This window comes from Aspergillus mulundensis, assembly GCF_003369625.1.
Source record: "Aspergillus mulundensis strain DSM 5745 chromosome Unknown scaffold_9, whole genome shotgun sequence".
Classification (NCBI taxonomy): Eukaryota; Fungi; Ascomycota; class Eurotiomycetes; order Eurotiales; family Aspergillaceae; genus Aspergillus; species Aspergillus mulundensis.
In genome coordinates this window covers 1,349,722-1,364,277 of record NW_020797897.1, presented here as the reverse complement: position 1 = coordinate 1,364,277, position 14,556 = coordinate 1,349,722, and the positions used below count along the sequence as shown (strand labels likewise).

The 14,556-nt window shown below is 49.8% G+C and overlaps 4 protein-coding genes across 4 annotated transcripts; 2 read left to right on the top strand and 2 right to left on the bottom strand.

Moving 5' to 3' along the window:
* Nucleotides 1–911: 911 nt before the first annotated feature.
* On the top strand, nucleotides 912–1,986 carry DSM5745_08243 (uncharacterized protein; the record flags this gene model as incomplete). Its single annotated transcript, XM_026750259.1, has 2 exons — nucleotides 912–1,581; nucleotides 1,649–1,986. The coding sequence occupies 2 exons, from the start codon at nucleotides 912–914 to the stop codon at nucleotides 1,984–1,986; spliced, it is 1,008 nt and encodes a 335-aa protein (XP_026601263.1).
* A 1,261-nt stretch (nucleotides 1,987–3,247) lies between these two features.
* Nucleotides 3,248–5,436, bottom strand: DSM5745_08242 (putative ATP-dependent Clp protease; the record flags this gene model as incomplete). The annotated part of the gene is made up of 5 exons (XM_026750258.1): nucleotides 3,248–4,249; nucleotides 4,304–4,587; nucleotides 4,663–4,806; nucleotides 4,877–5,145; nucleotides 5,204–5,436. 5 exons carry the CDS (start codon nucleotides 5,434–5,436, stop codon nucleotides 3,248–3,250), a joined length of 1,932 nt encoding a protein of 643 aa, XP_026601262.1.
* Nucleotides 5,437–6,146: 710 nt separating this feature from the next.
* DSM5745_08241 (FAM207/SLX9 family protein) lies at nucleotides 6,147–6,727 on the bottom strand (the record flags this gene model as incomplete). Its single annotated transcript, XM_026750257.1, has 2 exons — nucleotides 6,147–6,662; nucleotides 6,725–6,727. 2 exons carry the CDS (start codon nucleotides 6,725–6,727, stop codon nucleotides 6,147–6,149), a joined length of 519 nt encoding a protein of 172 aa, XP_026601261.1.
* A 727-nt stretch (nucleotides 6,728–7,454) lies between these two features.
* DSM5745_08240 (putative glycogen debranching enzyme Gdb1) lies at nucleotides 7,455–14,197 on the top strand (the record flags this gene model as incomplete). The annotated part of the gene is made up of 6 exons (XM_026750256.1): nucleotides 7,455–7,516; nucleotides 7,570–8,702; nucleotides 8,758–8,809; nucleotides 9,410–9,673; nucleotides 9,727–14,053; nucleotides 14,126–14,197. The coding sequence occupies 6 exons, from the start codon at nucleotides 7,455–7,457 to the stop codon at nucleotides 14,195–14,197; spliced, it is 5,910 nt and encodes a 1,969-aa protein (XP_026601260.1).
* Nucleotides 14,198–14,556: the final 359 nt, after the last annotated feature.

Sequence of the window (14,556 nt, the reverse complement as noted above, 5' to 3'; positions counted from 1 at the left end):
ATGATTTTGCAGATGGTGACATATCTCTTTGATCATTTTCTGCGACCCCTATCCTGGACCCATATACAGACAGCGCGCGGTTATAGGCCTTTAAAGCAAGCTTCGGGCATATTCCTATTCAGCCTCTCTGGACCGGTCCCGCTGCCAAGTCGTTTTACATGACCGTCATCTCATCAGGAAACCCGAGTACCTAGCGGTTGGATGTAGGTTAAAGTGACAAAAAGGACGTGGCATTTGCACCTGATATCTGCAACGGGCTGAAATGTCTGGGTTGTGGTCTTTCAAGGTCATCGTTTCGGTTGTCCTGCCTTGCTCCTCAAATCAGACCCTTCCAAGGTTGCTTTTATTTGCGGCACGGAGTGATGCAATCTAGCAGTCGGTCACCCCCTTACCTACCACACCGCCACTGGCTGTCCCGCGCATGTTGACTCATGCACTGCAACCTTAGGAATAATATATACCTTTAAGGGGGGTTATATAATAGAGTTTGGCATGTATCCATGGTAGATTCAGAGCCTCAATTGATACCATACCTATTAAAGTTTGTATCCCGAGCGTTGCCTGGGTGTAAAATCCGTTGTTTGGATTCGTCGTTCCCCTAACCAATTCCATAAATATCCACTTCAAGCCAAGAGTTACATCACGTGGCGCTGCACTAGCCTTCTTTTGGTTAACCTAATGCCTGATAATTAAGGCCTTAACACACGCACTTGCTCCACATGTTTTTCTTTGATCCACAATAATAACCACTTGGTCCACTGGTAAGCGGGCCTCCAAGGTATATTTTGATATTCCATTCTCTGCAGTCTGCATATATCTATCTTTTCATATTGACGAAAGCATATCCTAATTATCACAGGATACAGCACTGACTTTCTCTGTGTTTTTCTTCTTCCCCACCCACCATCACAATGCGTGAAGTTCCCAAGCGCCCAACCGTGAATAGCATTCGAGAATGGCTTGGAGCTTCAATAACACTTCATGCTACTGAGTGGGAACAGACTAGGGACCTTTTGGCAAATATTATCTACGACGGTGACTTTATTGGACAAAACTTCAAGAAAGAGTCTGTTGTAGGAAGCTTAAAGGCGGCCATATATGGTCGACTCGATGAGTTTCCAAGTCCACTAAGGAATGTTTATCGAGCAGCGACCGATGATGACAAGGATAAGCTTAACGAGGCTCTCTACCAGCTCGCTATCCTGGGTAAGAGAACGTCCAAGAGAACGGAAGACAAAAAACTCGCAAGAAACAGCCAACTGCCGCAGAAAGCCCTCAGACATCGCGGTGGACTATCTACTCGCGTGGTTTCTGTCGAAAATCGTGTCGATGGCGCCTATCACGGAGCTATATCTCTGCGTGATCTGGGAAGAGGCGAGGTCAGCACGGCAGTCAAACCGCAGGACTTTGACCATGGCAAGTTTACTGAGTGGATTAAGGATCAATGCCACTATGACAGCGCACGCCACCGACTCTTCTATATCAGCGCGCATGGTGATGTGATTGAGCCCCGGTCATTACAGGGCTGGATTACGGGCCTGGACAGGGAGGCGCCGCTTTTCATTATAGACTGGAAAGCTGGTAGGCCATGTTTTCTCCAACAAGACAGTTCATGTGATATACTAACAGAAGGATGTTGCCGATGTAGACCACATCGCCTCGGACGCCACTCCCACAACCACGTATCCTACTTATTCGTCGACCAGGCCTAGTGCTAGCGGCAAGCGCGGCTACTCCGAAGTGTGCCCTGGAACTACCTCGAGACGTAAGAGGGGACAAATGGAAGCCATATCCGGACCCAGCGATTTGCATGACAGGGATGAGCGGTCCTGGGTAGACGTTGATCACGAGTCAATTGATGCGTCTGACCTCAGCAACTATGATACCCATGCCTTCGGCTGGAACAGCGAGGCTGCTCAAAGCAACAATTCGAGTCCGCGCGGTGAACCTAGCTTGATAGATAAGCCCAGCTTAATGAATGAGTAGGTTGGCCCTGATAAGGGTTCACACATCGACCGAAACGATTGGCGGAGCTTGGCTAATGAGCCCAGTCCGAACCAAGCATCTGTTTTAACAAATCAGCTGGGCATAAAGAGGCCAAGCTTGAATGAGTGTCCCGAGCCCGGCTCGGATGGCGAGTCTTGTTCGATTAGCGAGTCTAGCTTGAACAACAGTGTCTGTTCGGAATATAGGTCCTATACTACCCGGCACACGAAGCGGCCGAGGCTTTTCTGAACTGTGGGTGTGATGATAAAGACGAGCATTACTGCCATAATGGAGAGGACATACCAGGCATGTCATTGCGTGTCGGCTCATTCTCCCTTCGTTCATGCATACCTTCTGTGGATTGGAGGTTGCTCTTCTCAAGCGAGTCAAGCGAGTAAACCGGGAAACATCAACACATGTATCTCGCATGGCCTCTCTGCCATTCCCTCTGCTCTTTAGTGCTTCAAGGCTACGGTGAGTGACGGCTACATTATCTGCAGTCCTCCTCGCTATATCAGGTCATCTATGTTTGCAAAGAACAGACCATTTGACACGGGTTATATATCTGGACTCATGCCAATGAGTAGGCAACGTTTATTCAAGGGGATGAGCGTTTGATGGATGGCTGGCACCGCGTATATGACTGAAAATATCCGGCCCTGTATTTGTGTATTGATTTCTTAAACGGTATGTGGCTGAATTATGCTGCACAGATAATGACCCCGAAGGAGGTTCACCCACCAAGGCGAAAGGGTGTGTTTCAAATAGAGAAGCCGTGGTTTAAAAGGTAATCAAGGTCTCTGTATGCATCAGGTACTTGCTATACGGTACATGTGCAAGTATTGACCTATGAGCAATGGAGGGTTTCTAGCAGATAGTGATGGTCTTGGACAAGGTAGGTATATCCCAAGCATGTACTTATCCAACGACCGCGGAATGAAGTCAACCGCATAATGAATCATTATTTGGGATATCACTGGCATTCAAGCAAGTCCACGAAAAATACCACAGAACAATAGAATAAAAAAGCCAATCCGTGCTTCATAAGTGCTTATCAACTGATCATACAAATACCAATAAGGCAATGCTAAACATCATCACGCGCCAACGCTAAGCCAATATGTATGTTATAACCCATAGAAATCATTGATAGGCAGACAAAAGGTCCTAATCCAGGACATGGCCAAAGCAGGAAAGGTATGAGGGAAGCAACAAAATGACGCAGAACCAGAGAGCAGAAATATTAGGTACAGGAGTAAGATCACGACCCAGACGCTTTACTCCGATACTCTCTAAAAGAAGAGATGGACGGACCTTCCCCGAACCTAGTAGCCTGAGACTTCGCCCTCTTATCTTTTAGCTTCTTCTGCCGCATCCTCTCTCCCCACTGATCTTCCTCCGCAGCAATCATAGAGTGGAAGCGCCCTCCCTGGCCACGGCCAAGATACACTGGCTTTTCGTTACGCTCAGCTACGCTTTCCGTGACGAGGACGAATTTCACGCTTGAACCCGGTGTCTCGAACATTGCGTCGCTGAGAATAGTTTCCATTTCCGTGCGGAGAGCGCGGGCCCCTGTGCCCATTGTAAAGGCATTAGCGGCAATTTTGTGCAAAGCGGGCGTTGTGAAGCGAAGTTCAATTCCGGATAGAGAGAAGAGCGTGGTGTATTGGGCGACTAGAGAATTGCGGGGTTCGGTGAGGATGCGGACGAGTAAGGGCTGAGTTAGGGCTGATAGGGCGGCATTGACCGGAATGCGGCCTACGAGCTCCGGAATGAAGCCGTAATTTTGGAGGTCGGTTTGGTTGATGAGGTCTAGAGGGTTAAAATAGGTAGGTTCGGCATCAGGTGATGACACTGACGGAGGCGTAAAAAACGGAAGATGTTTCCTGTAGAGGGCTTCTTCTTCCGAGCCCGGAAGGATTGGGATGGGTTGACTAGCTGCAGGGTCGGAAGAATGCGGTCGGTCTGTGTGAGTCTGGGGTGGAGTCCGAACTGGTTGGCCGAAGCCCATTGATCCACGCGATATTCGGTCCATCACGACCTTGTGCAATCCGACGAATGCGCCGGAGCATATGAATAAGATGTTATGGGTGCGGACATTGATGACCTCGCCCTTTTGAGGCATGTTGCCGCCACTTGGGGGAGTGAATGGAGGGTTTCCTATAGGATTATTTGAAGGATAAGGCGTAGAAGAACTGGGCGTTCCGTTCATACGTGGTGCATTTCGTTCCTGTTTCACATGGACTTGCACCGTCGTTCCCTCCTGGCAATGTCATCAGTCCCGCGACATTTTTGAAAAAACAGTGGCTTCACATACGATTATGGTCAATAGGGCTTGTTGGACTCCTTCGCCGGAAACATCGCGATTTCCTCCATGTCCCCCTGTGGTGGTCGTCTTGGCGATCTTGTCTATCTCATCCAAAACAATTATTCCACGCTCCGCTTGTTCGACGTCGTAGTTGGCAGCCGCTAATAGTCTGTGTACGCATACTTCTGCATCTTCTCCAATATAACCAGCCTGTGTAAAGGGGGTGCAGTCTGAGATGCTGAATGGGACCGATAATACTTTAGCTAGTGACTTCGACATGAGTGTTTTGCCCACTGCATGACGTGCGCATTAGTATGCTATGCTACAGAGCATGAATCTGGTAGGAGAAGCTATAGCATGGTACGTACCTCCGGAAGGCCCCAATAGAAGAACATTGGATTTCTCAATTTGTAGTTGGTTCGATTCGTCAAGTTCTGCCTTGTCCGTGGCGATAGGTGGCTGTGTAGGTAAAGGGTCCAGGTATGTCGTGCGTGGTTGACCTGGGTACTCGTCTATAGTGTGCATTAGCGATTGATGGTCAAAAACGGATGCTGACCACGGCCTAAACCAAAAGGAGCTTACCCTCCACCGGATGGCGCTCAACGGGCTTCCTGCTCGCATGCTCGGCTAGAAGATCCTCATGTTCCTCCTGGCGTCTCTCGATGTCCTCTCTGCGCAGCCGCTTGGCGAGCAATTCCTCGGCTTCTTCTTGGCGCCTCTGGAGCTCTTGAACCCGTTGATAATGATTGTATACTGCGACACTGAGGATCTTCTTTGCACGGTCCTGTCCAACAACAAATTGGTCCAGATATTGTTTCAATGATTTCGGCGTAATGCGCGGAGCTCCGAAGCTGATACGTATCAGTGAGAGTCAGTCATGGTCTTTCTTGGTATGACGGATTGATATACGCTGGTGTGGTTCCCAGAGGGCCGGCCGTTGGAAGCCCGGGTTCGTATACGCCGGAGAAGGGTTGATTTGTGAAATCGGTTCTGTCGAACTGCGAAGAGGTAGGGAATGACACAGATGAGCTCGAGAACCCGCGTCGCGTGCGCAAAGGACGAAGGGCGAGGGGACGCCGATAGCGGAGAGCGCAGTAGTGGTGCAATGGGGAAGGCCGACATGGCCATGGCAGCCGCAGCATGAGGGGCGCTGCGGTTGCAACAGAAGATGGATTTCGAAGCAAGTGGTATCAATCTCAGAAGGAAGAAGCTATCATGTAAATAAGTGATGAGATAATGGAGAAGACGTCGGAGTTTTTTGGGGGAGCTGCGGGCTGGTGAGGAGACGGGAGGTCGGGTTGTCAGATAAGATGCCCCATCCGTCTAATCAGCCCCGTCATTCCCCGCTTTTTAGGGCGATCAACCTACGCCATACAAATCATACCACGCGGCTACAAGGGCTATATTGCATCGGAACCTTTCCTCTCCATCTATCGTCTGGCTGATCGAATGTTCCTTTATTTTGAATCTGGGTCTCTACAATTTTGGAGAATCTCACAGATTTTCAACAACAGTTCGTACCGAGGGGCAATGCCGGCCGGACATGACCGCTGTTGAGGCTCGCTGATTGAGCTCAAAACCAGAAAAGCCTCAAACCATAGAAGCCAACGCCGTCCTCTTTTCGTACTTGCGTCTTCGTTTCTTTGACTTACAAGTGGCCTCGTATGTCGGCGAGGTACTCTCTGGTGCCTGCGGTCTCATTGCGCGCGAGGTATCACCGCGCCCCGAGAACATATTTCACCTCACAAAAGTCGGGTTGTCAAGATGACTGCCTGGAAGCAACACTTCGTGATGCAATGACCTTCAACAAATGTGAATCAGGTTTTCATAAACCGTGATCGCCTCGCTATGTTCACTTATTTGACTTGAAGGCAGGTTGGTGTTCCATCGTCTGGGAGATAAAACCCCGCAAAGCAGCCCATCGGTTTGATACTGATTCCGCAGCCGCTGGCTCTGAGTTCGGCGTGGCCGTTATAGGAATGTTCGACATCTGCGCCATGTTTTTCGCAAACCGATCACGCTCCGATTTTTCAAGTTTCTCCTTGCGCTTCTGAGCACCCGGTCTATGTTTCAGAGTCTTCTGCTTGATGATGTTTACCTGACCGGGTCCATTGCTCTCCGTCTCAGCTTCAGGCAAAGCATCGGCTAGCGATTCGAGGTTGGCGACAAGTTTCTTGGAGGCTCGGCGGCGCTTGTTGGACTTTCCAGAGCTCTTTTCAATCTTGGATACAAAGCTCGAATGTTTGATCAGGCGCTTGTCTTTCTTCGTCGTCCGAAAATCGTCGTCAAACAGTGAGGGTTTGGAAACTCCGCTTCCTGTGGCGGGTTTCGTGCCGTGCGGCTGTTTTTTTACCGACCGGATGGGAGCCTGTGCAGAGTTAGCAAGATGCCATCTGGCTTGGTGCAATTGCCCAATTCAACTTGACCTACCATTTTGACTGGAGTGGCTTTCTCCTTGAAAGAAAATCTGGTGATGGGAGACCCGATGAGGATTAGTTCCGCTTTCCCATTCCCACCGCCCACCTGACGGTCCCCCGCAGCTGCGCACGTGAGCACTCTTTTACGTTGCAACTGGCTGGTCGTGCCGTATCATGTCTCGTTCAGAATGGTCAGCATAATAGGCAATTAGGCACTTATATTATACGAACTTCGGCATGCCTAATTGCCTATGATTGCTTTATCGTGGTCAATTAACAAGGCCCAGACCGACTAATCGAACTTGGCGTTCATTCATGCAAGCTCAACATCTGATCGCCCATCGTGTCTTGTCCTGTTCACTGTTTCTGGACTAGTTCCCACCCTGTTGGGGCAAGATCCACCTTCAATAAATACTACGGAGCAGCGCCGAATTATCCAGAATCCCAGAGTCGTGTACGAAACCACGTTACTGTACTCCGTACGTTTTTCGTCATTGTTACTAAATGCTTTAAGGGTCTCGTGAATGCAACTACTACTGTGGCGTCAATCTCGGCTCTTCAGCTCTCGTGCAAACCCAGTCCTACCTCGGTTCCGGCCCTCTCAACAATTCCGCTCCGTTCAAATCGCTTGCAACTCCCTGTCGGGATCAACGTCATCCAGACCATCGGGTCCTATCTCCTGCAGACATCTTTCGAAAACAACTTCTTCATTGTCTGCAGTAACCGCTGCGACCACAAGCAACATGGGATCTCTCGGGCCGTATAAGCAGAAGCACAAGGTGACCGTGGTGGGATCTGGTAATTGGTATGTACAGCCCGAGCGGCTTACACTTCTGCTGTATACTGATAGCGAGAAAGGGGCACCGCCATCGCCAAAATCGTCGCCGAGAATACTGCAAGCAACCCCGCCATCTTCGAGAAGGATGTTCAAATGTGGGTGTTTGAGGAGAAGGTCGAAATTCCGAAGGATTCCAAACACTATGATTCTGCTTCCCCTCTCTGCCAGGGGCCGCAGAACTTGACGGACATCATCAATCAAACTCACGAGAATATCAAGTACCTTCCAGAAATTGCCCTCCCGGAGAACCTGATTGCCAATCCGTCGCTAGTGGATGCTGTTCAGGACAGCACTATTCTTGTCTTCAACCTGCCTCATCAATTCATTATCAACATCTGTGAGCAAATTAAGGGCAAGATTGTTCCGTACGCGCGTGGAGTTTCTTGCATCAAGGGTGTGGATGTAAATGAGGAAGGTGTTCACCTGTTTTCCGAAACCATTGGCAAAATTCTTGGGATCTACTGCGGCGCTCTGTCAGGGGCCAACATTGCCAACGAAGTCGCACAGGAGAAGTGGTCCGAGTCTAGCATTGGCTATGATCCCCCGCACTTTGACTCGAAAGCCCCGTCGCCTAATCGATCACCCTCCGCATCTACCGATAACATCCTACACTTCGAGCACAAGGATGTTTCGGGGCAACTTTCGCGGGTGAAGCTACAGGCTCTGCCCTCTGAGTTCCCTCCTATTGACCATACCCTACTTAAGTCTCTCTTCCACCGTCCTTATTTCCACATCGGCGTGGTAAGCGATGTGGCTGGTGTCTCGTTGGGAGGCGCTCTCAAGAATGTCGTCGCTGTCGCGGCAGGCTGGATTGTCGGCAAAGGATGGGGAGACAATGCCAAGTCTGCGATCATGCGAGTTGGTCTCTTGGAAATGGTAAAATTTGGTGAACAGTTCTTCGGAGCGACCATTAACACCCGGACGTTCACTGAAGAAAGTGCCGGTGTTGCCGATTTGATTACCAGCTGTAGTGGCGGGCGAAACTTCCGCTGCGCAAAGCTCAGCATTGAGAGAAACCAACCAATTGAGAAGATCGAGGAAACGGAGCTCAACGGCCAAAAGCTGCAAGGCACGCTGACTGCGATCGAAGTCAACAGCTTCTTAAAAAAGCAAGGTTTGGAAGACGAGTTCCCACTGTTTACTGCAGTCTACCGTAAGCATTGCGCCTATACGCTCTTTTGCCATTCAGTATGCTTACCATTTTGCAGGGGTCCTCCAAGGCACCATGTCCGTTGACGAGATCCCATCTTTCATTGAGCGGTAATTAGGACCTAATATGACCACCCTTTGGATTTCCTCGTTTATTAATTCTTTAATTTGTTTATTCCCCTGACAGCAAGCCATCTCCAATTGAATTTTCTGAGCCAAATGGAAAGACGAGCAATGGTATGAATGAACGGGGTATGAGCGCCAGGCTGTGAACGAACGGTTTCTTCTTGTTCTGTAGGGACGGATTCCCCGTACCATGGGACTGCTTTCAAGGATGCACATATAGATTTGGACTATGATAGACGCATGATATACCTATATTCCACAGCGCCTGCTCGGTCCTCTGCACATCTAGTCAAAACTTGGCCGGGAAGTGTCAGTGCGGAGAGTCATCCTCCGCCCAGACAGGAGACCAAGGCCTAGCCCTCCCTGGCCTGACAGGATGATGTCACTCCGCGGGGTTGGTTAAACTCAGGTAACTCAAGCTGATCAGGAACAGGTTCTCCGACTCTGCATTGGCTCTCACATATATGACTCTTTCCCGCCTAATTTGCACCCAGTCTGCCAGGGATTGCGAGAAGTGCCAAAACTCGGCTCTCCTGCTCACACGCGTCTTCGCTACGGCACTCTCCAATTCTAACCGCGCAGCAGGGTCAATATTGAATCACGGTACAATTTGACGGAGCTTTGCATCTCAGAAATGCCTGGCGAAACCTTTTACCTGCTTCCCTTGAACGACGATGGCTCTCCGGATGTGCCTGGAGGTTATATTTATCTTCCGCCACCGGACGACCCGAAATACTCGCTCCGTTTCCTTATCGAAGGAAGCAGCTCAATATGCAAAGATGGAACGCTTTGGATAAACATACCTGAAAAGGGTCAGTCGTTTGACCGTCGGTCGTTCCGCGCTTTCAAGTGAGATAGTTCTTCCATTACGTGCGCAGCATTTGTTGAGACGGTTGTGTCAGGTTATCTCCAGACTTTAGCAAAAACATTCAAATCGACGTACCAGTCACTTACCCCGGGTCTTTTGCATACTACGTGACCTACTCGCCGCTCCCAGAGTTCACTGTCACATCCAGTGCCCCGTCAGAGCCGGCAAGGACGCCCACTCATTACATCGATGTCTCCCCCAGACTCAGTCTCGGCGGCCAAGGTATACCACTCAATGCGCTGTCGATATTTTCGGTGAACTCCAAATTCATGGGTAAGTACCCTGAAGACTGGGACAGGTACCTGAGCAGCATCTCCAGACGCAAGTACAATATGGTTCATTTTACGCCGTTGATGAAGCGAGGTGCATCGAATTCGCCGTACAGCATTTTCGATCAGCTCCAGTTCGACGACGTTGCATTCCCGAACGGAGAAAAAGACGTTCAGAGACTCGTCGAGGATATGGAGGGAAAACACTCCCTGCTGTCGCTTGCTGATGTCGTCTGGAACCACACTGCCAATAACAGCAAATGGCTTGAGGAACACCCAGAGGCCGGATATAGCGTTGAGACTGCTCCTTGGCTCGAAGCGGCATTGGAACTAGACACCGCACTACTGAAATTCGGTGAGGAACTACAATCTCGCGGTCTGCCAACTGATATAACGACCGTCGACGACCTGGCACTCGTCATGAATGAGGTTAAAACCCGCGTTATCGAAGACCTTCGCCTGTGGGAGTACTATGTCATCGACGTGAAGAGTAATGCTAAGACGATAATCAATCAGTGGCAAGTAACAAAGCAAGTCAACTCGAAAAGTGAAAAATGGGCGCTCGACCTAGAAAGCTACGAAAAGTGGTCTTTGAAAGATCAAACGAGCCTCATTCGCCAAAAAGGAATCCCAACTGTCAGCCAGATCCTCGGAAGATACGGTCGAAAAGTCGATACCCAACTCGGGGTGGCCCTTGTCACTGCACTATTTGGAAAGTTCGACTCAACATCGTCAGACCTCGCTTACGTGGAGAACGCCCTGCGCAAACTGCTCGACGTAGTCAATGTGCCACTCTACGAGGAGTACAACTCAGATCTTTCTGAAATCATGAACCAGCTTTCCAACCGTATCAAATATCTGAGGATGGACGATCATGGACCCAAACTTGGTCCTGTGACCAAAGAAAATCCTCTTATAGAGTCGTATTTCACAAGGCTACCTCTAAACGATGTCACTAAGAAACACAACCCGAAAGCATTAGCCCTCGCGAACAATGGCTGGATATGGAACGCAGATGCTATGCGCGACAACGCCGGGCCTGACTCTAGGGCATACCTGCGTCGAGAAGTTATTGTCTGGGGAGACTGTGTTAAACTACGATATGGAAGTGGACCTGACGATAGCCCTTTCTTATGGGACTTTATGACAAGATACACTCGCCTGATGGCCAAATACTTTTCCGGCTTCCGTATAGACAATTGTCACTCCACTCCTTTGGTGGTTGCGGAATACCTGATTGATGAGGCACGAAAGGTCCGCCCCGACCTTGCGATCTTTGCCGAACTATTCACGGGGTCTGAAGAGGCCGATTATATTTTCGTCAAGCGTCTCGGCATTAACGCACTCATTCGCGAGGCCATGCAAGCTTGGAGCACAGGAGAGCTAAGCCGCTTGGTGCACCGTCATGGTGGTCATCCCATCGGTAGCTTCGAACTAGATCTAGCTGCACCAGGCCTAGATTTTTCCAAGTCCCGCGCCAACGGCAGCGAAACAGAAGTCATACGTAGTATACGCCCAATCCCGGTTCCAGCATTGTTTATGGACTGCACGCATGACAACGAAATGCCAGCTCAAAAGAGAACTGCGACGGATACATTGCCGAACGCGGCTCTTGTAGCTATGTGTGACTCCGCCATTGGAAGCGTTATGGGCTATGATGAGATCTACCCAAGAATTGTGGATCTTGTGCACGAAACCCGACTATATTCATTCTCTGAGCTTCCAGAATCTCCGACCATTGATGAGCTGGCTGACCTTGAGGGCATCTGCGGCTTGAAACGTCTATTGAACGAACTCCATACCGTGATGGGCCAGGAGGGATATGCTGAAACCTTCATTCACCACGACGGTGAGTATATCACCGTTCATAGAGTCCATCCACAAACCCGGAAAGGCATATTCTTGATCGCACATACAGCTTTCCCGGGCCAGGATAGCGGGGCCATCCTTGCTCCTACCCACCTTGCAGCTACACAAGTCAAACCAATTGGGACATGGCGTCTTAAGGTTCAGGAGGGATCCAGTGATAAAGAGTGTGCTCTGTCGGACGAGACCTATCTTCAAGGATTGTCGAGCGAGGTCCTAAAATTTGAAGGAACTAAGGTTGAGGAAACAAGCGGCGACACCATAATTTCGGTCTTGGATTCGTTCGTCCCAGGTTCCATTGCTCTCTTTGAAACATCTATTCCGAGTCTCGAGCATGCAGCTGAATTAAGTAATGATGGCATGACTGAAGGCGCAGCTGAGGCTTTCTCGGAGCTGAATTTAATTGACCTGAACTTCGTGCTCTACCGTTGTGAGGCTGAAGAGCGTGACTCAAGCGGCGGTCAGGATGGCGTCTATAACATTCCGAACCACGGCCCACTAGTCTATGCTGGTCTTCAGGGATGGTGGAGCATTTTGGAGGGCATCATCAGATATAACGAACTGGGGCATCCGCTGTGTGATCATCTTCGGCAGGGTCAATGGGCTCTTGACTACATTGTCAACCGCTTAACAAAGGCCACGGAGAACCCCCAGTATGCCGCTTTGAAGCTTCCCGCTCAATGGTTGAAAGCAAAATTCCAGGCCGTGCGCGGCTTGCCGAGTTTTCTTCTACCTCGATACTTTGCTATCATTGTCCAAACTGCCTATGTCTCTGCCTGGAACAGGGGTATACAGCTCCTCGGGGACGATGTGCGGGTTGGCCAGGTGTTCATTCAACAACTCGCCATGGTGAGCGTGCAGCAGACTGGTTTTGTGAACTCCGCATCTCTGTGGCCTGAAAAACTAGTTCCGAGTCTCGCAGCTGGTCTGCCCCATTTTGCAACAGACTGGGCTAGATGCTGGGGTCGAGATGTCTTTATATCTCTAAGAGGCCTACTTCTGTGTACCGGCAGATTTATTGACGCCAAAGAGCATATCCTCGCTTTTGCCAGTGTGCTCAAGCACGGCATGATCCCGAACTTACTGGGCAGTGGTAAACTTCCGCGCTATAACTCACGCGATTCCATATGGTTCTTGCTGCAGGCCATTCAGGACTACACGAAGATGGCACCTGATGGTCTTGAGTTGTTGAACGACAAGACTCCCAGACGGTTTCTGCCGTATGATGACACGTGGTTTCCATTTGATGACCCTAAAGCATACTCGCAAAGTTTGACTATTGTGGATGTAATCCAAGAAGTGCTCCAGCGCCATGCGCAGGGAATCTCCTTCCGTGAGTATAATGCAGGTCCCGAGCTTGACGTGCAGATGAAGTCAGAGGGGTTTCAGATTGAGATCAGCGTGGACTGGGGAACAGGTTTGATCTTCGGCGGAAGCCAGCACAACTGTGGGACATGGCAGGACAAGATGGGAGAAAGCGATAAAGCTGGCAACAAGGGCGTGCCAGGGACTCCACGAGATGGTGCAGCGATCGAGATTACCGGACTCGTTTACAGCGCTCTAAAATGGGTTACGAGCCTTAACGAGCAAGGTCTCTACCCATACGACAAAGTTGACATTGGAAACGGAAAGTCTATCACCTTCAAAGAATGGGCTGCTAAGATCAAAGCGCACTTCGAGCGTTGCTACTACATACCGCTGGATCCGAACGAAGACGATCAATACGACGTTGATCCCAAGATCGTCAACCGCCGTGGTATCTACAAGGACCTCTATAAGTCCGGCAAGCCTTATGAGGACTACCAACTTCGCGCAAACTTCCCAATTGCGATGGTGGTGTCTCCTGAACTTTTCGAACCGTCAAAAGCGCTCGGCGCCCTGGCCCTTGCCGACTCTATGCTTGCTGGGCCTTTAGGCATGGCTACGCTTGATCCATCTGATCTCAACTACCGGCCAGACTATATTAACTCGGAAGACTCAACAGACTTTGCCACGTCCAAAGGCAGGAACTATCATCAAGGCCCGGAGTGGGTGTGGCTTCGAGGATACTTCCTCCGTGCGCTCTTGTACTTTGATCTTGCTCGGCGAAAGACTGCAGATGAGCGAACAGAAGCATTTCAGCAGGTAACCAGGCGACTAGCGGGCTGTAAAAAGGCGCTGAGAGAAAGTCCCTGGAAGGGTCTAACAGAGTTGACCAACAAGAATGGAAATCATTGTGCAGACTCGGTAGGTTTCAATCCCCTGATCTTTTCTTGTGTGGTCTTTGGGGGAACTGGGCTAACTCAACATCGTTAATAGTCACCCACTCAGTCATGGTCGGCCGGATGTTTGCTCGATCTGTATTACGACGCCTCACGATATAGTACTTAGACGTCTTAGCATTTTATCTCTGATAGATACATTGTACCTGTCACGGCCACAGCATATAGAAAGCATGTGGTAGATTAGCGCTGTTAACCTGGATCATGTTTCTAGAGGTTGATAATATAATCCGGATTTGTCTTTGCCAATCCAGCACCAAATCATAACTGCCTACAAGCAAGCGAGTAAGTCGAACATGAAGCAGACAGCATGAAGCTTGCATAAATTATTTATTATGTGTATAAGGCTTACCTGACTAAGCATCTCCTTCTGCGGCGATCAACCGTCAAGATGAACTGTCGCTGAATCGCTAGCCTCAAAAACCAGCACCATTGGCGATTTACCTGCGAGCATCGAGACGATCTGAA